General features: G+C 39.4%; 2 protein-coding genes across 3 annotated transcripts; one reads left to right on the plus strand and one right to left on the minus strand.

Annotated features, from left to right (window-relative positions):
- Nucleotides 1–917: 917 nt before the first annotated feature.
- LOC127410224 (uncharacterized) lies at nucleotides 918–3,182 on the minus strand. Of its 2 annotated transcripts, XM_051645378.1 has the most exons (3): nucleotides 2,577–3,182; nucleotides 2,184–2,324; nucleotides 918–1,581 (listed from the first exon to the last, which is right to left on the minus strand). In XM_051645378.1, exons 1-3 carry the CDS (start codon nucleotides 2,839–2,841, stop codon nucleotides 1,565–1,567), a joined length of 423 nt encoding a protein of 140 aa, XP_051501338.1. In that variant the 5' UTR covers nucleotides 2,842–3,182; the 3' UTR covers nucleotides 918–1,564. The 2 variants fall into 2 exon arrangements, with proteins under 2 accessions (XP_051501338.1, XP_051501335.1); XM_051645375.1 differs by having other exon boundaries at nucleotides 2,184–3,182.
- A 7,906-nt stretch (nucleotides 3,183–11,088) lies between these two features.
- Nucleotides 11,089–20,082, plus strand: LOC127410225 (protein RD3-like). Its single transcript, XM_051645379.1, has 3 exons — nucleotides 11,089–11,211; nucleotides 15,021–15,363; nucleotides 18,610–20,082. The coding sequence occupies exons 2-3, from the start codon at nucleotides 15,077–15,079 to the stop codon at nucleotides 18,974–18,976; spliced, it is 654 nt and encodes a 217-aa protein (XP_051501339.1). The 5' UTR covers nucleotides 11,089–11,211; nucleotides 15,021–15,076; the 3' UTR covers nucleotides 18,977–20,082.
- The last annotated feature ends 1,418 nt before the right edge of the window (nucleotides 20,083–21,500 follow it).

Consider the following 21,500-nt stretch of genomic DNA (forward strand, 5'->3'; position numbering starts at 1 on the left):
ATAGCCTCTCTTTCTTGAATTTTAATTGAAATGAACTAAAATCTAAACTAAAATCAAATTAAAATTAAACTAAATTCTAGCCTATCAGATAGCATGACTGAAGGAAGGAGCTTCTGATTGGCTTACTCATTTTGGTAAGCATGCTTACCTTGGCAATTTGTAGCAAGCGTGATTCAGTTTGAATGGATGTACAATGTTGAATGAAAGAAAGCATAACATAAAGTGCATATACCTGGGGATTTTCTCCCATTTTCAATTCCCAATGCGCTTTCAAAGTTCTTGTGGTGGTGTAGTGACTCACCCCAATCTGGGTGGCGGAGGACGAATCTCAGTTGCCTCCGCGTCTGAGACTGTCAATCCGCGCATCTTATCACGTGGCTTGTTGAGCGCGTTACCGTGGAGATGTAGCACGTGTGGAGGCTCACGCTATCCTCTGCGGCATCCACACACAACTCACCATGCGCCATACCAAGAGTGAGAACCACATTATAGCGACCATGAGGAGGTTAACCCAGTGTGACTCTACACACCCTAGCAACTGGGCCAGTTGGTTGCTTAGGAAGCCTGACTGGAGTCACTCAGCACACCCTGAATTCGAACTTGCGACTCCAGGTGTGGTAGTCAGCATCTTTACTTGCTGAACTACCCAGGCCCCCCAACATCAAATCAAAGATATTTTGTTTGAGACATGTATCGCAAAATAAAGCAGATATCCATGAGCTGCATATTCGGCTTTGTTTACTCAGTTATGGGAAACTAAACAAAATTATTTTAATAATTCCAAAACTAGCTATAATAAAATAAAAATTACCATGAATTACTTTTAGTTTTACTTTTTGATACATAGTATATTATAACCTTTAAAACATACCTTCATTAAATATGAAAATACCACTTTACATTTATTCATTTGGCAGATGCTTTTATCCAAAGCGACTTACAAAAGAGGAACACTTAAGCGAATCATCTTAAGGAGACAGTGGTACGAAAAGTGCCATATTACAAAGTTTCACTAGCATCAGAATAGCATTCAAAACAGATTAAAGTGTTCATTCTTGGCTGGGTTAAGTTGCAGGTGGTGTTCCTTCAACCAGGCCGAGATGTCTGCCAGGCAGGCAGAGATTCGAGCAGTCACTGTGGTTTCGTTGGGCTGGAAAGACAAGTAGAGTTGCGTGTCATCAGTGTAGCAGTGGTAAGAGAAACAATGTGCCTGAATGATGGGTCCCAGTGTTGTTGTGTATATAGAGAAGAGAAGTGGCCCAAGCACTGATCCCTGAGGTACCCCAGTAAGTAGCTGATGTGACTTGGACACCTCACCTCTCCAGGCTACCTTGAAGGAACTACCTGAGAGATAGGAATTAAACAGTCAAGCACAGTTCCTGTGATGCCCAGCGAAGAGAGGGTGGAGAGTAAGATCTGATGGTTGACTGTGTCGAAGGCTGCAGAAAGGTCCAGTAAAATCAGGATGGATGATCTGGATTCATCTTTCGCCTGTCTCAGCGACTCAGTGACAGACAGCAGGGCAGACTCGGTGGAGTGTCCACTTTTGAAGCCTGATTGATTGTCATCCAGCTGCTTGTTCTGTGAGAGATAGGTGGAGATTTGATTGAAAACTGCCCTTTCAAGTGTTTTTGCCATGAATGGGATGAGAGAGACTGGTCTGTAGTGTTCTATTTGTGTGGGGTTAAGTGTGGGTTTCTTCAGCAGCGGGGTTACTCGAGCCTGCTTAAATGTAGTGGGAAAAGTGCCTGTAAGTAGAGATGTGTCAATTATGTGAGTGAGTGCAGGTAAGATGGACAGAGAGATGGCCTGGAGAAGGTGAGAAGGAATGGGATCAAGGGAACAGGTGGTGGGGTGGTTGGAGAGGAGGAGTTTAGAGACCTCAGTGTCAGTCAGAGGAGAGAACATAGAGACAGAGGAGTTGCATACAGGAGATGGGTGTTTGACAGGGTGAGGTGCTGAGAATGTATTGCTGATGGTTGTAACCTTATTTGTAAAAAATTTGGTGAAGACATCTGATGTCGGTGATGTGTCAGGCGGTGGAGGGGGAGGACAGAGAAGTGTGTTGAATGTTCTAAACAAGCTGCGAGTGTCTGTGGTGCTGTTGATCTTGTTCTGGTAGTAGGAAGTTTTTGCAGATTTAACATTATCTGAAAATGTTCCAAGCAGAGACTGATATTTACCTAGATCTTCTGGATCTTTAGATTTCAGCCATCTCCTCTCAGCTTCCCTGAGGTCAGTCCGATGTTCACAAAGGATGTCAGAGAGCCAGGGGCTGGGTGGTGTAGTACATGCTGGCCTTGAGGAGAGAGGACAGATGTTGTCTAGACAGGTTGTTAAAGTAGAGCTTTGTGTGTCTGTGGCAGTGTTTACATCAAGGGTGGAAAATACATTTTGTGTGGGAAGAGTGGTAGAGACAGCAGTGGAAAGGCGAGAGGGTGAAAGAGAACGGATGTTACGGCAAAAGGAAACCAAAGGAGGAGTCTGTTTTAATGTAGATGGGAGAGTCATGTTGAATTGAACAAAATAGTGATCAGAGACATGTAAAGGAGTAACAAGAATATTTGAGTTGGTACAGTTTTGTGTAAAAACGAGGTCCAGCTGGTTGCCCAATCTGTGAGTTGCTGTGGTGCTTAGACTTTCCAAGTCAAATGAGGCCAGAAGATCATTCAGTTCAGTGGCCTGGGGCTTGTCTTGGTGTATGTTGAAATCACCAAGAACCACAAGTGGCTTACCATCCTCCGGGAAGGAGGACAGCAGGACATCCAGCTCCTCGAGAAAGTTTGCCAGCTGACCTGGAGGGCGATAAATGACAACAAAATGTATTTTTGTGGGTTGCATTGTAGTAATAGCATGGAATTCAAAAGTAGTATTGTTACATAGAGAAGAGTGTGGTGAAAAAGTCCAGTTGTTATGAATGAGCAAACCTGTTCCCCCACCCCTACCAGTGTGTCGAGGGGTGTGAGAGAAGGAGAAGTTTTTGGAGAGAGCAGAAGGTGATGCTGTATCCTCTGGATGTATCCATGTTTCTGTCAGTGCCAGGATGCTGAGGGTGGACTGTGTGACAAAGGCTGGAATGAAGTAAGCTTTGTTCACAGCTGACTGGCAGTTCCAGAGTCCCACTGAGAAAGAGAGCAGAGCAGGTGCTGAAGTGCAAAGTGGCCATAGGTTGTGTGGGTTGCATTTTGTCTTGCATCTATATCGTGTAAACAGTCTGTAACAGAAAACAGGGATGTGCTTGAAGGCATATGTTATTCATGAAGTAGATATGTTAGTAGGTCTTCACACGAGGAGGGCTTTACACAAGGGCTACCACTTCTTCTGCCACTTCCGCATCAGCATTCACGTCAAATATATTCACAAAGCTAACGAGCCGTACTGTGAAAAAAGCAGGACAAGCCTTAATGCTACTTAGCACAAAGCTAGTCACATGGGCAACTGAAACTACGGATCGCGCGAGGTGAACAGCGTGAGAACAAATGTGACTAAGTACACCGCAAATAAATTATGCTACACTTTAGCAATAAATAATACTCTAAAACAAGTGAAGCACTGTTTATAGACACTAAAAACTACGATGGTTTTACACACACTTGACAAACAACTCTAAATCTAGCAGTGAATACACTGGGACAAGTAAAAACAATATAGGACACACACCAACACATGTTTAAGCGATGCGAGTTCAAGTCAGTAAACAAACAGCACAAGTCTAGCAATGAATTCTACTCTACAACAAAGTAAAACAATTAAATAAACACACTTATAAGCAACTGCAGACTCCTGTAGATAAATCGCTTCTCCTGGAATGACTATGGATCCTGTGGTTTAAATACCTTATCTGGCGCTGGACACGCCTTAATGCTACTTAGCACAAAGCTAGTCACGTGGGTAACCGAAACTACGGGTCGCGCGAGGTGAACAGTGCGAGAACAAACGCGACTTCAGTACACTGCAAATAAATTATGCTACACTTTAGCAATAAAAAATACTCTAAAACAAGTGAAGCACTGTTTATAGACACTAAAAACCACTATGGTTTTACACACACTGGACAAACAATTCTAAATCTAGCAGTGAATGCCCTGGGACAAGTCAAAACAATATATGCACTTGATAGCATGAACACTGATTGGCCCAGAAAAATGTAATGCTGTTAAATGTATTTAAATGATATCAGTTAGCGCATTAACTTTGGCAGCCTTAAAATGCTAAAACTAAAATAAAAACTAAATTTACTGAAAAACATAAACTAAAATGGGCTACAACAGCAGAAGACCACATCCGGTTTCACTTCTGTCAGCCAAGAACAGAAAGCTGAGGCTGCAGTGGGCCTACCATTTGTTTGCCTTAGCAGAAAGCGAGATTCATCAGACCAGGCCATGTTTTTCCAGTCTTAAATCTGATCAGTTTTGGTGAGCCTGTGCCCACTGCAGTCTCAGCTTTCTGTTCTTGGCTGACAGAAGTGAAACCCGATGTGGTCTTCTGCTGTTGTAGCCCATTCGCCTCAAGATTCAACATGTTGTGCATTCTGAGATGCTATACTGCTCACTACAATTGTACAGAGCGGTTATCTGAGTTACCGTAGCCTTTCTGTCAGCTCTAACCAGTCTGGCCATTCTCCGTTGACCTCTCTCGTCAACAAGGCGTTTCCATCCACAGAACTGCTGCTCACTGGATGTTTTTTGTTTTTGGCACCATTCTGAGTAAATTCTAGAGGCTGTTGTGTGTGAAAATCCCAGAAGATCAGCAGTTACAGATATACTCAAACCAGCACGTCTGGCACCAAAAATTATGCCATGGTTGAAATCACTGACATCACATTTTTTCCCCCATTCTGATGGTTGATGTGAACATTAACTGAAGGTCCTGAACCACATCTGCATAATTTTATGCATTGCACTGCTGATTGGCTGATTAGATAATAGCATGAATAAGTAGGTGTACAGGTTTACCTAATAAAGTGGTCTGTGAGTGTATAGTTCACCTTTATTTCTGAGGAGTACATTACAGTTCCTTATATTACGCAATGTATAGGTGCCTAATCACTCCCCATTATTAATGATCAGTGTGGTAAAGCTCAAATGCTCCATTCAGGATCATAAACAGCTAAGTTTGTAGATGAAACAGGTCCTTGATGGCAATGAAGAAGCTCAATGTCAGCAAATGCTGGCATGCCCTCCCTTCACAGGCACAAACTGCTCACATGATCTGCATTCACATTTCCTTCTCTCATGCAAGGTTTTTATTTATTTATTTGACTGTTTTAACTATTATGAAAGAATCCTGGTTTCCACAAAGAATTTCAAGTTCACAAATGAGAAGAAAGTCTTTTTGCTCTCTTTCTCTAATGTTTCTGTCTTCACAACTGGAAGGGCGATGGGGGTTCATAATCACTTCTGGAGCTATGTCAACCCTAATTAAAGCAAATACACCAGTTGAGTAAGTAGCATATTTCAATGACTTAAGAACGTTCAGATCCTGAGATCAGAATCAAGTAATGCAACACAATAGCACTATGTCTTTGTTGCTATTTAATGCAGGCACTTCACAAGTCTGAATCAAGGTCACACTGAACATGTCACATGACTCTTCCTGTCTGTGTTCCGTGTTCTATATTCCTCTTTTTGGGAAATTCCACTAATGCATCTGGACTGAGATTCGTTTGTGGTTCAATTTTCAATTTCAATCATCAACAGTTTGCAGTAATGAGGACATCATTAAGAGCATCAGCAGTTTTATTGTAACTACTTTTACTTGAATTATTCCACAACATATTTACTTTTTTAATCTTGCAAAGTTACTTATGGGGATATACAATACAATTCTTTAAATACTCCATACAAATACTTGTATAAACTTAAAGGGTTAGTTCAGCCAAAAATGAAAATCCTCTCATCATTTACTCACCCTCATGCCATCCCAGATGTGTATGACTTTCTTTCTTCAGTAGAACACAAACAAAGACTTGTATAAGAATATTTCATTGCACATCGCATGGGCTGACTGCAGGAACTGCCTATTGTTTTAAATGTAACTTTTTCAACACTTTTTTAAGCTTCAGAAATAGTGTACAATGGTTTTCCAATGGTCAAAATATAGTAATAAAATTTACTAGGCTAAATGTCCCTTTGTCTCTGATAAACTGCGAAAGACTTTGCTGCTTAAGTTGCATGGAATGGATGTATAGGTGGTCAGGCATACTCCTTAATTTACAAAAGTTTTTACATGCTACTTAGATAACAGTGCTTTTGAGAAACATGCTGTATAGAGATTAAGTACTATTAATGTGCAATTAACATCTTAACGCTTCGGCCTTTCAACACCAAATGCAAATTTTCGCTGCGATTTCTCTCCACGATTAACATTTTGAATAGAAAAAATTGATTCCTATGAAGCCATTCACACCTGGAGCGAACATGCGTGCACTAACAAAGCGAAGTTTCTTTTTACAGTGAGTTTGTTGAGGGTGAGTAAATAGCTGCGTTTTCACTATCAGGCCAAAGGAGGGCATGCTAGTGCATGCCAAGGCCAGTTGCGTTCCCACTGTCACTTCAGGTGCTTCATCGTGCCTCCTCTGGGCTTTCTCGGTGCCAATGGCCTTTGGCCCGCCAATTACCCTTGTGCCAAACAAGGCCAGTCAGGGATTGAGGCGTGTTCAATGTCAAAGGCGGAGTTCCCAGGTTGTGTATCCAGCGCACAACGGAACAAGTTCGGGAAAAAAAATTATTTAAAAAATGCATGCACAGTACAAATCTGTTAAAACGCCCAATGGACAAAGTGGTGCCCAGAGAAATTACTTTCCAAGGTTCGGTGAACATTCATAGACAAAGGAACATAATGTACACAACGCCCATACATTTAAATCATAAGTCTTTCAAATTGTTGTTAATTTGTCCCTAACAGGGTGGACATTTTAAGTCCTCCATTTCATTTATTTAGTTTCATAAATGCTTAAATGTATTTACCTGAGCCTGACCAAATAATTTTTCAAATGTTTTACATCTCCCTATCATGATTTTCTAAATGTTATGATGTCCAAAAGGCACCGAATACCAGGAATGATCTGGGTTTTTGGACAACGCTGGGGAGTTATTAGCCCGATGGTGGGAACGCAGATCAATTTTAGTCTGTCGGCTCAAGGTTTGAGGCTATTGGCCCCGGCTGCCAGTTGATAGCCCTGGCTTGCACTGGCAGATAGTGGAGAAGTGCTAATGATGAGAGAATTTTCATTTTTGATTGATCGTCATCACGTCGGGCTTTTTTTTTTTCTTCGCTTGGCAGTGAAATGACCTGACCAATAAAATATGAGCTTTGAATCATGTGTCAGGAGTTACCACATGCAAACAAAACCAGTGCAACTGGTGGCACTAAAGCACAGAAAGCTGTTTTACCACAGACATTTAATGCTGAAGTAACTCGATTTGTGAAGTGAAGTGACTGAAGTGATTTTCTTCGCCAAATATTAATAATAATATTAATACTATTGCTGCGACTTGCAGTGCACTCTGTATATACTGTAAGCCTTTGAATCAAATGTGTTGTATACCATAAAACACTCTTGGAGTGTTTATAGCGGCGTTTTCCAAACTGCATTTTTTGCGCCCTTGAAGGGCACTTCAGGAAGGTGACGCAACTCGAAAGGTCATTCGAAACAAAAGTAAGAAATTTCATTTTTCACAAAGGGCCCTTTCACAAGACTTTTAGTGAAGGCTACATTTAAACTGTAATGCCAAACTTCCTTCAGAGTGCCCACATCAATAGCTCTGTCTTTCATAGTGAGTAGGGCATAGGGATGATCACTTTCGATTGGATTCACCCAGATATTGTCACATGTAATTCGTCACATGCAGGGCTTTGAGCAAATGTATAATACAAATAGATGTACATGGCAATAAGATACAATCAGTATTGTTCCAAATGATAACAGGTTTAAACCATTAATATATATTTTTATACTCGATTCTTTCTAATCACCCCTCAGACTGTGTATACATGATACTACTGTCAGTCAACTTGTCCAGCTGGTGAATTGCAATAGTTTGTGAAAGTGTCTTGAATGTTTTCTCGTTCAGCAAATCAGCAACACACTCGCCATCGCTGCTGCAGCTTGTAGAGCAAGTTATGCTCAAGCTATGAAAAGCTATGTTTCATATATTGTCCCCAGTGATCCTTTTTCCATCAATAGCTAATGGCAAACAAGCCCTTTAACCCAGCTCGTTTTCTTTAAATCCTGGCTTCATACTTTCTAACATCCACAACTTCAAAACAACCTTTTCAACGGTTGTCACTGTGTAACTGTGGTAAATGTCTCCCCCTAGTGATGGGGAGATGGAAAATCACTCTTTCTTTCTTTCTTTCTTTCTTTCTTTCTTTCTTTCTTTCTTTCTATAATTAAGACATTCATTGATTAGGTTTGGGTTGGTAAGGTAATCCAAAGGTTCAAACCCTGAAAGACTCCATCCATAACATATCACCATCGCACCTTTAGTAATGGTAGCCCACTTTTCTCCAGTTGCACAATAATTTGTAGACTGTGATACAAAAGGAGGGGTAACTCTTAATAATATATGTGTCTATGACTTCATGTGTTGTCTATGAAAAAAAAAAAAAAAACTCACTCAGTCACTCTGAATGTGAAGTATATGGTGGCATGAATTTCTTAGGTCCCCGTTTACTTTCATTGTATGGAAAAAAGTCGCTTGGACATTTTGCTAAATATCACCTTTAGTGTTCCACAGAAGAAAGAAAGTCATGCGGTGAGTGAATTATGACATAATATTTCAGCAAGTACTTGAAATGAAAGGGATAGTTCACCCAAAAATGAAAATTCTCTCATCATTTACTCACCCACATGCCATCCCAGATGTGTATGACTTTCTTTCTTCTGCTGAACACAAATGAAGAATTTTAGTAGAATATTTCAGGTGTGGGCCCTTTTTTACTATAAATTCTCCTATAAAAAGTAAAAAAATAAAATAAAAATGAAAGTGGAGATTCATAGTAAAAATGACTTAAATATTGATCTGTTTCTCACCCACATTTATCATATCACTTCTGAAGACATGGATTTAACCACTGGAGTCATATGTACTAATTTTATGCTGCCTTTATGTGCTTTTTGGAGCTTCAAATTTTGGTACCTATTGTTTGGAGCTACAGAGCTGAAATATTCTTCTAAAAATCTTCGTTTGTGTTCTGCAGAAGAAAGTCACACACATCTGGGGTGATCAATATTTGAGACCTTTTTTATATCAATCTCCACTTTCACTTTTACTTCCACATTCTTCTTCTTTTGTTTTTGGCGTTTCACATTCTTCATGCATATCGTCACCTACTGGGCAGGAAGGAGAATTTATAGTAAAAAAAATAAAAAATAAAGACTTAAATATTGATCTGTTTCTGCCCACACCTGAAATATTGTACTAAAATTCTTTGTTTGTGTTCAGCAGAAGAAAGTCATACACATCTGGGATGGCATGAGGGTGAGTAAATGATGAGAGAATTTTCATTTTTGGGTTAACTATCCCTTTAAGTAACCAAACTGAGTGACTGGCCTCATCTATGTCATGGCTTTACTGCTCTAGCTAAGCTGAGACATCTGCTTGGATTAAACCCTTTCCATCTGTTGTCCTCCAGTCCACTGTAGAGCTGCAATCTCAAACTATAAACACGTCTGTGCCAATATCTTGGAGGCAGAAACATTACATCAGCCCTCAAAAATGACAACATACCCTATATTACCACTGACTATTTATTCAAACTATATACAGTGGGATCCAGATCTACTAGGAATCCACTACAGAAAATGCATCTACTTTGCATTTTTCAATAAATATAATAATATTATAAATAAGAATTTATTAGTCCCCTTTTAGATTATGACAGCATTAACTCGAGCTGGTATTCATGTTTGTTCAAAACCAGATGATCCATGTTATATAGCATGATTTGATAAAAAAGAGAAAAAAGAAAGAACATTTTGTGTTTCAATGCAAGCAAGGAAATCTGACCTGAATTAACATGTTCAATGCCACAAATTATTTTATTTGATATGTCACATTTTTTACATAATAAAATCCTTTTATTTAATATTGTTCAAAATTCTAATATTTCCTGTTTATTTCTAGGTTTAAATCAGAACTAGTCACAGACTTTTGAACCCCACATATATACACTGATGAGCCAAAACATTATGACCACTCACAGGTGAAGCGAATAATCTCCTAACAAGGCCACATGTCTAGGTCTGGGTAGATTAGATGGCAAGCAAACAATCAATTCTCGTAGTCAACATGAAATGTTGAGAAATGGTCAGGAGTAAAGACCTGAGCGACTTTGACAAGGGCCAAATTGTTATAGCCAGACGACTGAAATGGCAAGGCTTGTGGGGTGCTCCCTGTCAGCAGTGGTATGTACCTACTGACAGTGGTCCAAGGAGGGACCAGCAAGTTTGATCCATGGCGGCTCCACCTTGCAATTTACAGGACTTGAAGGATCTGCTGCTAATGTCTTGGTGCCAGATACCACAAGACACCTTCAGGGGTCTTGTAGAGTCCATGCCTTGGTGGGTCGGCACTGTTTTTGTGGCACGCAGAGGACAAACGGCATATTAGGCAGGTGGTCATAATGTTTTGGCTCATCAGTGTATAGGGCCACAAGATGTAACTAGATATTCAAGACTGCTGGGGACCAAATCTAAATGTTTAAGAATCAGGCATTGGAAAAACTCAATCATCCACTATGAATATTGGAGAGGATGCATCTCCTTCAACTTCAATGGTGGCTACTGGCTACATATTTACATTTGCGGTTTAATTTACATGATTACTGGATTGTTTTCGAACTGCCAATTTTCTGATATTTCTTATACGTGATATTTACAGGAAGGTAGTTCCCTGTAAATGCTGTTAATAATGAAAAGTGAAAAAGGTCTCTGCATTAGCCTTTTAACAGCCTTTTTCTTCATCACAAGGTCTTGTAGCATGCTCATAATCTCGTTATGGAGCGCATGACCTCTCCTCCCCCTCACTTCTCTCCTCCCATCCATCCTGCCTTTCAGCTGATGATGCAGGTCACAGAATAGGCTTGGGGAGCATTGCTATAGCAACCGCAAACAGAAAGGCCCTTCAGAGCAAGCTCTGAGAGGCATTGTGACCTGAACTATTACACATCTACAAGCCATACAAGACAGCTGGATCACTTCAAAAGGTAAGGAGAAAGAGCAAATGAGAAATAAACAAAGAGGAGAGTGCAGAAGAGAGAGCAGAGAGGAGTGGGTGTTTGGGCTGAGAGGAGGACAATTTTAAGAAAACAACGAGGCTTACCAATTTCAAAATGCTTTGCGATTTTAATCTTTGATTTTTAGAACCATTGAAAATGATTAACAGTGATTTCCAGAGATATAAGACTATTAGGTTGATATTACTTTTAGTTCACAAGCTTAAAATGTTTGTCAGTGCAGCGTTCAAGCCACAATTACGTTGTTGATTATCTAAAAACATTACAAGCCAAGTTATGGGATATTTCACCCAAAAAGGAAAATTTTGTCATCTACTCACCCTCATGTTGTTCCAAACTTTCTTTATACCACATAAACCAATATGACTTCCTTTTATTTCTCTTTCCGGGGAATAAAGAAAGACATACAGGTTTGTAACAACATTTGGCGATGACATAATTTTCATTTTTGGGTGAACTATATTCCTTACCGTTTCTCAGAAAATCAATGCCTTTGTCAAACTGTCATGCGATGTAACTCATCTTTTCATTTGAGGAAACATTTTGTTTTTTTGCCACTTGGCAAAACCAGTATTTTCTGGTTTAATTCTACATCAATGGTTCTCAACTGGTGGGTCATATGTTTGTTCTGATAGTGGCGTGTTAAATGCAGCTAACCATATAATTATGCTTGGTTAATAAATAATTCATCAACATTTAAAATGACGGAGAAAATGTTTCCCATATCTTTTGTTGTTGTTGTCAAAGGCCATTTGTCCAATCAAACACATGAGAGATGGTAATATGGATTATACTAATAGACTAATTGGCCTTGAATTTGCTGAATCACACTTCTGCGGTTGTTTATACATTTACAGATTGTAAATTTTCCTGTTCAGCCTGCGTCACAATTGTGCATATTGTTAGGCATGTGCACTTCATGGTAAAATTTATGCATTTCCATCACATTTTTGATAAACCATTTTGGCACCGTGTTGGGTCGCCCCCAAACTCGATTGGACATACTCCAATGTAAATTCTGGTTCCTGAAGCAAAACCAGTTAATGTTTTACATGTTCATTACCAGAGCACAGTGAAGCTACAATTGAAGTCAAAAGTTTACATACATTTAGGTTGAAGTCATTTAAAACTCATTTTTTAACCACTCCACAGATTTCATATTAGCAAACAATAGTTTTGGCAAGTCGTTTAGGACATCTACTTTGTGCATGACAAGTAATTTTCCCAACAATTGTTTACAGATAGATTGTTTCACTTTTAATTGACTATATCACAATTCCAGTGGGTCAGAAGTTTACACACACCAAGTTAACTGTAACTTTAAGCAGCTTGGAAAATTCCAGAAAATGTCAAGCCTTTAGACAAATAGCTTCTGATAGGCTAATTGGAGGTGTACCTGTAGATGTATTTTAAGGCCTACCTTCAAACTCCATGCCTCTTTGCTTGACATCATGGGAAAATCAAAGAAATCAGCCAAGACCTCCACAAGTCTGGTTCATCCTTGAGCGATTTCCAAACGCCTGAAGGTACCACATTCATCTGTACAAACAAAAGTATTCAAGTATAAACACCAGGGGACCATGCAGCCATCATACCGCTCAGGAAGGAAACACATTCTGCAGGAGGGACTGGTGCACTTCACAAAATAGATGGCATCACAAGGAAGGAAAGTTATGTGGATATCTTGAAGCAACATCAAGACATCTGCCAGGAAGTTAAAGCTCGGTCGCAAATGGGTCTTGCAAATGGACAATGACAACAAGCATACCTCCAAAGTTGTGGCAAAATGGCTTAAGGACAATAAAGTCAAGGTATTGGAGTGGCCATCACAAAGCCCCGACCTCAGTCCGATAGAAAATTTGTGGGCAGAACTGAAAAAGCATGTGCGAGCAAGGAGGCCTACAAACCTGACTCTGTTACACCAGTTCTGTCTGGAGGAATGGGCCAAATTCCAGCAACTTTTTGTGAGAAGCTTGTGGAAGGCTCCCCAAAAGATCTGACCCAAGTTAAACAATTTAAAGGCAATGCTACCAAATACTAACAAAGTGTATGTAAACTTCTGACCCACTGGGAATGTGATGAAAGAAATAAAAAGCTGAAATAATTCTGTCTACTATTATTCTGACATTTCACATTCTTAAAATAAAGTAGTGATCCTAACTGACCTAAGACAGGGAATGTTTCCTACAATGAAATGTCAGGAATTGTGAAAAACTGAGTTTAAATGTATTTGGGTAAGTTGTATGTAAACTTCTGACTTCAACTCTACATATGCTATTCAAACTATTAGACAGAAATGTGTTTGTTTACCATTTCTCTGTGGCAGCCATCCATCACAAATTCACATAAAAATCAGAGTCTGCGACTGAAAGAGCTGAGAGCTCAGTGCCTGTCTGTCAGGTGTTTAACAGCATCTGTGCACTGAAGGTTTAGGCTTGGTGACGTTTAACCTCATCAAGAGCTGAACATGTTAAAAATGTGAAGAACCTTAAAGCTAAAGTGTGTAATTGCTCTTTTTCTTGCTCTAGCTTAATTTGCAGAGATCTCTATAATAGCCATTTTATAGGTTGACTTCATCAAAGTGTAAACACTGAGGTGGGGAGAAAAAAATAAATTGTAAACCGACCAGCAACATTAACTCAACCAAAAACATGAGTTTGTCAAATAAATGGCTGATGGGCCAAGGGTTCAAGAAGCTTGTTCTAAAACCATTAATTTTTGCATGTTTGGTGTCGCAAATAGCGCAGAAATCACACACTTCAGCTTTAAATCACGCAAACATTTTCTAATGCAATTGTTCAAGTAGTAAGATACCCCTTAGGGCAATCCTTTCCTGGAGGACCACTAACACTACACATCTCCCTTATTTGACACACCCAATTCAAATCATGGAGCGCTCTACTAATTAGCTAACCGGTAGAATCCGGTGTGTTAGATAAAGGATACATCCAAAATGTGTAGTGTTAGTGGTCCTCCAGGAAAGGAGAAACACTGCGGACAGGGAGGGAATTGTGTTCCTTTGCAATAGTTTGCATTTCCTCACAATAGTTTGAATTCTTACTAAATAGTTTGCGCTCCCTCGTAATAGTTTGCTTCTCTTGCAATAGTTTGTGTTCCCTCGCAATTAGTTTTGCTTTCCCTCACAAAAGTTTGTGTTCTCTCGCAATAGCTTGTTTCCTTGCAATATTTTTTACATTCCCTAGGAATAGTTTGATCGTTATCGCAATAAGTTTGGCCAGTGTCTTTTTAGCAAGTCAGTCCACTGGTGGCCATCTTTGGAATGCTCTCGGGAAGCTATTTCCAGTCATGAAAGTGCAGCTCCTATATACTTAAATAGGGAAAAAACTAAATCTCCAAAACAGTTGGTCAAGATTACAATAAAAAAATATACTTCAAATCAGCAGTAAAATCTGACAACACTAGTATCATAAATTGTGCTGCTTTACCTCAGATTACACTTAAACGCAATTTTCCCGGCTTGTATAGCTAATGCGCATGTACGTTCTCAAATTAATTACCAATTTTCATGAGGTAAAAATTACTGAGTGCACCTTTAAACTCTGGTTATACACAGGAACATTTTGGGACAAATTTGAAGAGGTGAAACTAACTAAAACAAAGTCCTCATGAAAATAAACCAAAACAAAAATACAAATCCCAGCATGCATAAGTGTCATAAGACACCAAGCATCTGTATTTTATCCATGCAACTTTTTTTTTTTTTTTCAGATTAATCTTTGTTTTGTGTAACTATGACAACCGTTACTGCACCTCTACAGGTAATATTAAATTGAGTAGAAGAGGGCAGGTGACAGAAGCAGGTACACAAACAATCATGTCGTGGTTCAGCTGGAGCGAGCCCTATTATAGGAGCCCACGACGCGAGCCGTCTGAAGTGGTGACAGACACTCTGATGCTGGAGCTGAGCTGGCAGATGAGAGAGGCTGAGAGGCTTCACTGTGAGCGGGACAATGAATATAGGAGAGTGAAGAGTGGCGTGGACTACAGCTGGCTCATGAGCACACCACGCAGCACATATGACATCAGCAAAGGAGAAAGACTGGGCCTTGAAGACCTGTGTAGCAAAGTGCCACCATCATACTGTGGATCTGTAATACAGAGGTAAAGGCTCATTCTCACACAAAAATGGTTGTTGGGTTTTATTGAATCAATGTGTTATGTCGGAATTATCGTACTTCCAAAAAGAACGATTTTCCTCTTAGCTATTCATGGTTTTATCTAGAAGGCAAGCCTTAATCTACTATGCTTAGGTTAAGGGGTAGGGTTTCTGTGAGACTCTTGTGATGCTTTTCTTCTTTACACACCAGCTGTTAATGTCCTCAGATACTTTTTATTATGAGTAATGGCAAAATGGACCCATTTCTGCCTTTTTTTTTTTTTTTTTTTGCTGATGACAGCAAAGTATGAATTACTATGGTCATTTATTCATTACGGTACAGCACGATCTAGTTTACATCTAGATTACTAACTTTACTCTTTCATATAAAATAAGCACATTTTGTGTTCTCTTCACTTCTATAAAAAATTTATTTCAGAACATTAGGGGGAAATTGAAATGACAACTACATGAAATAACAATTATAACCAGTACATGGCCTCAATGCTCCATGCATTGGCTGATCTCTATAAACCATTGTTGAAACAAACTTAATTTCTGATATTATCTCGAGTTATGCCTTGGACATTATATATTAAGGCATAACTTGAGATAATATCAGAAATTAAGTTTGTTTCAACAATGTTTTATAGAGATTAGACATTATACAAAACAATTATTTGTCAAATTGTAGCCTTTTTATTTGTATTTTTTTTTAAACCACTTGTGTTGAAGTGTCAGATTTTGCAATGATGCCCCAAACTGCTGTCAAACCTGACCAAGCTGCCACAGTCAAATCTGATTGTTACAAAGAAAAGACTTTGTATTATTTTGTTACCTATCATTTATTTCCATAATTCATTCATATTATTGTTTGTTTGTGGGCAGGTTTGTCTACACTTGTAAGTTTAAAAAAAAAAAAAAGTCTCCTATATGGGTCAGATTATGTTAATCTTCAAATCTAGTGATGTACACATGTTTGTGTGATGTTTAGGGGTACAGTTAGACAATACCATTAGCCTGATATGAAATCAATGGAAGTCTGAGACGTACTCACTAATGTAGTCAAACAAACCTATGTGTTTGTGTGTGCGTGCGTGCAAGTGTGCATGTGTGTTCTGCATTGTGGCTTTGGTTTTATTTGACAAATAAAAAAATAAGTCACCCATTCATTTCCTGTGGCGGGTCACATGAGAGTTGCATTTTTTTTTTTTTACAACCAAAGACTCTTTGAATCAAGTTTATGTGTTCAGATGGCAATTGTAGGAGAAGTCCCCAAGCCTTGTGCCACTCAGATGAGGGAAACTATTTTTATTAACAAAACAAAAATGATTTGGGTCAAAAAAGACCCCAAAAGAGATTTGAGTTAAACAAATGAATGTGGATGCAGCCTAGATGTTGCATTTTGTTGTCACAGTGTGAATCGGCCTTAAGACAGATGGTTAAATCTACCCGTTTGTTGGATGCTGCACGTTTTGTTCACAGCATAAAGATGTTTGTTGAAACGAACCATCCGAAAGAACAGGTTCGTGGAAAAAAATCGGACTTCCCATCACTGCTATACACTATGCCCTTACAAAATACACTATGCACTCAGCCGTACAGAGTATGAATTTTCATAGTGTAGTATCTTCCCAAATGGAAAGCTTAAAGTTTTTTACTACACAGAAGCATTCACTGTTTAACAGCTGATGGAAGTTACGTTTCAAATGCTTTCGATGTGTTGTGGCTAGCTTTAGCGCTTTAGCCAACCTTAGTTCAGCACTTGTATAATTTTCACACAGCGTTGGGTGATGGTAAAGCATTCAACTCACATTTGTAAGTTGGTACTGTCTTCACTGAAGTTTCGCTAGCTGCTACATTCTCCATTATTTACAATAGCCAGGTAACTCTGCCCCTTCCGCTACATACGACAAGCCGATAGCGGTGAGTACATTAAGTGTCCAACATTCCACACTCTGTTTTGATGGCTGAAAAAGTACATCATCTGGGTTCTCATAGTACACTTCTTTTTGTTGCATTTTCAGTGTAAACATACTACACTCCTACTACTTGCACTACAAAATGGTGTAGAATTGTGCAGAAGTGTGCGGTTTGGGACACATCTTATGAAATAACAGATGAAAGTATGGAATTATGTAGTTAACAAATATTACATAAAATGTTTTGTTTTTTTAAAGGAATACATACGTAGGCACAATTTATATTTGTCTACATAACTAATGTCAAACATTTAAAGGAATAGTTCACCCAAAAATTAAAATTTGTTTTTATATAATAAAACCTGTTTTTTACCTTTACAAAACTGCATATATAAAGGTAATACAACTTTCACATTAAATGGAATTATATGCTATTTTTTTTTTTTTTCTTCTTCCACAATTTGTCCAGGGGGTGGTCGCCATAATTGAAGTGAATAGTGACTCCGGTCTGTCAAGCTCGATAAAGGGCCAAAAAAAAAAAAAAAACACAAAACTACAGTAAAAGCCCTGTGATGCAATACTCACTGCGTTTCATGATCGAACATCATGGTGTCATGAAACAATAAGGTTTGATGTTATTGACGTAGCCACCCTATTTGATTTCAGTTCTTTATTTTACGAATATGATTTGATTCGAGAGTGAATAACAACTACTAGCCATATTGACTACTTTTACTGTGGGTTTTATGGTGTGTTCTTTTGTTGTTGTTTTTTGTCCATTGTTATGCTTGACAGGCTGGAATCATCCTTACAAAAAATGTAAACTAGCCGCAACCTTGCCGCAAATTTGCCGCTAATTATTTTTTACATGTAAATGAGCTTGTGATTCACCAAAAATGTTTGCCAGAAGTTTACAGCTCTTCACCGGTAGTGGTGAAGCTCCAGCAAACCTTTAGCAACAATGGACAATTTGCCGCAACTTTGCCGGAAAGCTCATTTGCATCTGAAAATGATCGGTGGGGAATTTGCAGTGAACTCTCAATTTTGTAAGGGCACTTATATAATGGCGAATAAACCCTGTAAAGACTTGAAAAAAATTCCCCTTTTGTGTTCCACAGAAGAAAGAAAATCGTATGAGTGTAGAATGACATGAGGGAGAGTAAATAATGACAGAATTTTCAGTCTTGTGTGAAATATTCCTTTAAACATAAGCCTTTTAGATCAAATGGTTTTCAAGATCATGAGAAACAAAAATTCAGTCGTGTGTCCAGACTTTTGACTGGTGGTTTAAGTTTTTTTTTTATGAAATCTTACTCTCTACATACACAGGTTTCGGCAGGTGCTATTGGAGAATGAGCCTGAGGTGCAGGAGGTTTCCGGACTCTTTCGCTCTGTTCTTGTGGAAACACTGGAGCGTGTTCAGGAAGAGCAGGAGGCTCAGCGTCTCATCCACCAGTGCAACAACAAACGCTCCATCAGCCTGTCGCTGCTGAGCTTTAAGTCACGTGTGCGGGTCAACCCATTCAGCGGCACCTTGGGACTGAAATCCAACAGTAATGGCTCGGAGGAAGATGGCGTAGATGTTAAGACTGTATGTGGGGATGTTGAGAAGGGCCTTGGTCTGACAACAGAGAAAGCACAGCGTGTGTGGAGTATGCCGGAGTTCCGACACAATGGAATCAGTGGTAAAGCTTGAGTGTCAGTGTGTGGGACAGTGAATCCCACCTCCTACAAGTATAACAATGGATCTGTTCCATTGGAAAGCTGATAATCCTAGCATCTAATCTAATCCTAGTGAAAATCCCAGGAGATCACCAATTACAGAAATACTCAAACCAGCCCGTCTGGCACCAACAATCATCCGTGCGATTATCTAATCAGCCAATCGTGTGGCAGCAGTGCAGTGCATAAAATCATGCAGATATGGGTCAGCAGCTTCTGTTAATGTTCACATCAACCATCAGAATGGGGAAAAAAATTTGATCTCAGTGATTTGGAGCGTGGCATGATTGTTGGTGCCAGATGGGCTGGTTTGAGTATTTCTGTAACTGCTGATCTCCTGGGTATTTCACACACAACAGTCTCTAGAATTTACTCCGAATGGTGCCAGTTCAGCAGCAGTTCTGCTGATGGAAACACATTGTTGATGAGAGCTGTCAACAGAGAATGGCCAGACTGGTTTGAACTGACAAAATCTACAGTAACTCGGATAACTGCTCTGTACAATTGTTATTAGGCAGGTGGTTGTAATGTTGTGGCTGATTGGTGTGTGTGTGTATAAAATATAATTTCATTAATGTACTTTTTTTCAAAATGGGTTGTCCTTTATTTGGGGTTGAAATTTAATTTGTTAGATCTTGTTTTGTGGAAACCCCATTCATAATTATTAATTTGTATGAGGGGTGTGTGAGTCACATCTAGATGTGTTTTTTCATGTCTTTTATTTTCAAGTTTAGTTCCTGTTATGTCATGTGATTTCCTGTTCATGTGTCTTGTTTTCATTGGTTCATTGTTTGATTACTTTATCAGTTCTAGTTTGTCATTGGTTTAAATTTATTAGTCTTGTTATATTGTTTATAGTTCTGTCCGTTCATTGGTTGTCTTGTTACCAATGTCTGTGTATTTAAGCCCTCATGTTTGCCATTGTTTCTTGTCAAGTGTTATTAATGTAACATTGTTGTGTTGTTCTAACCAAGCCAAGTTTAGTTTAGTTTATGTCAAGTTTATATTGAAGTTTGTTTCACATTTGTAGTCAGGGTTTTTTGGATTCCACAATTGTAAATAAAACCGCACTTGGGTTCATCACTCCTACATCATCGTCTCTTTGTCTGCCTGTTTCCAGCAATGTTACAGAATACCTGACTGCCAAACATGAACCCAGTGGTCCGACCACTGTGCCTATGTCAGGGAAATCGATCCCTGCAGGAATATGTGGGGGACTTCTGCTCTCTGGCCAGCGATGTGGATTTCAATGAGGTCGCCCTCAAAGACTGCTTCCGGTTTGGATTAAGTGAGCCAATTTCCTCCCTCATGCCTGGTGGTCGCAGTTCCCTCAGCCTCGCTCGGTATATCGACCTTGCCCTACAGATCATTGGTTCTACATTCACTGTGGGGGAGGCAGATGCCGAGCCAGAGTCCCACGTTATGGCCAACGAGCCAATGCCTGTCACGGCCAATGAGCCAACGCCTGCCACTGCCAACGAGCTGCCAGCCTCATCCGTCCCAGAGCCTGCGTTGCCAGCCTCGTCCGTCCCAGAGCCTGCGTTGCCAACTTCGGCCTCCCGGAGGAGAAAGGCTTTCGTTTCCAAGTCTTTGCCCATGTATACGACCACAGAGGTCATTTCCGAGTCAGCTCCAGGCCATGTCACAGCCACGCCAGTCAGCTCCAGGCAGTGGTTCCACGTGTTTGAAATGACCTATTTGAATTGGGTAAACCCAGCAAAATTAGATGTCAATATAACTCAAATGTATTTTAGTTCTTTACTAACTAGTGAAAGTGAATGTTAACATGCTAAATACACTCTGGTTGGAAGCACTATAGAGTGTAGTTTAGTAACTTTGCTATGGTTTGCACAGCATTTGCTCAATGAAGCAAGCATTCAAACTCACATGACATCTACCTGTCCTCATCGTTAGGTCAAGCTACAATCTTCACCATAATGGTGTCCCCAAAACTCCAACATAACAGAAACTCTTTTGAATCTCAACATAACAAAACATTAAACACTAACAAGTATCCCCTCTATATTCATCTAGCACAAAAACACAAAATACCACTTAAAAATAAGTTAATTTTCCTATAGAGTCCCATGCAAAGTATGCTGAGAAATGGAAATCCCCTGCCCAGTTTCATCAATGCTTCATTAACACCTCAATAAGTAGTAAAACGTGTTCAACTCAAATGGAGATCAATTTCACAAATTTAAATGGATAGAATGTAACGAAATCAAGTTGTGAGAAAATGCTTGAGAATTGTGTTGCTTCACTATCCACAGTAAGAAGGGATTAATTTAATCCATGAATGTGTCCAATAACAGGGTAGTTACTGAGATTAACCCTTGTGCGACCTTCGGGACATTCTTGTCTTTTTCGTTTTTGTTTTTTCGATCATTTTGGCTGTGTTAATGCCAACTACATACATTTTGCCAAAGGTGTGTATTTTGGGGGGAATTTTGATATTTCAACCTCAGTTCTTATAATACATTCACTGTGTACACAAA

The sequence above is a fragment of the Myxocyprinus asiaticus genome, chromosome 19, assembly GCF_019703515.2.
Source record: "Myxocyprinus asiaticus isolate MX2 ecotype Aquarium Trade chromosome 19, UBuf_Myxa_2, whole genome shotgun sequence".
NCBI lineage: Eukaryota > Metazoa > Chordata > Actinopteri > Cypriniformes > Catostomidae > Myxocyprinus > Myxocyprinus asiaticus.

What these genes read in the sequence shown, in the direction of transcription:
- LOC127410224 (XM_051645375.1), bottom strand. Translation starts at nt 2,841, where the DNA reads ATGCAACCCACAAAAATACATTTTGTTGTCATTTATCGCCCTCCAGGT.
- LOC127410225 (XM_051645379.1), top strand. Translation starts at nt 15,077, where the DNA reads ATGTCGTGGTTCAGCTGGAGCGAGCCCTATTATAGGAGCCCACGACGC. An exon ending in TGTGGATCTGTAATACAGAG is followed by an intron (nt 15,364 to 18,609) that starts GTAAAGGCTCAT and finishes CTACATACACAG; the next exon opens with GTTTCGGCAGGTGCTATTGG.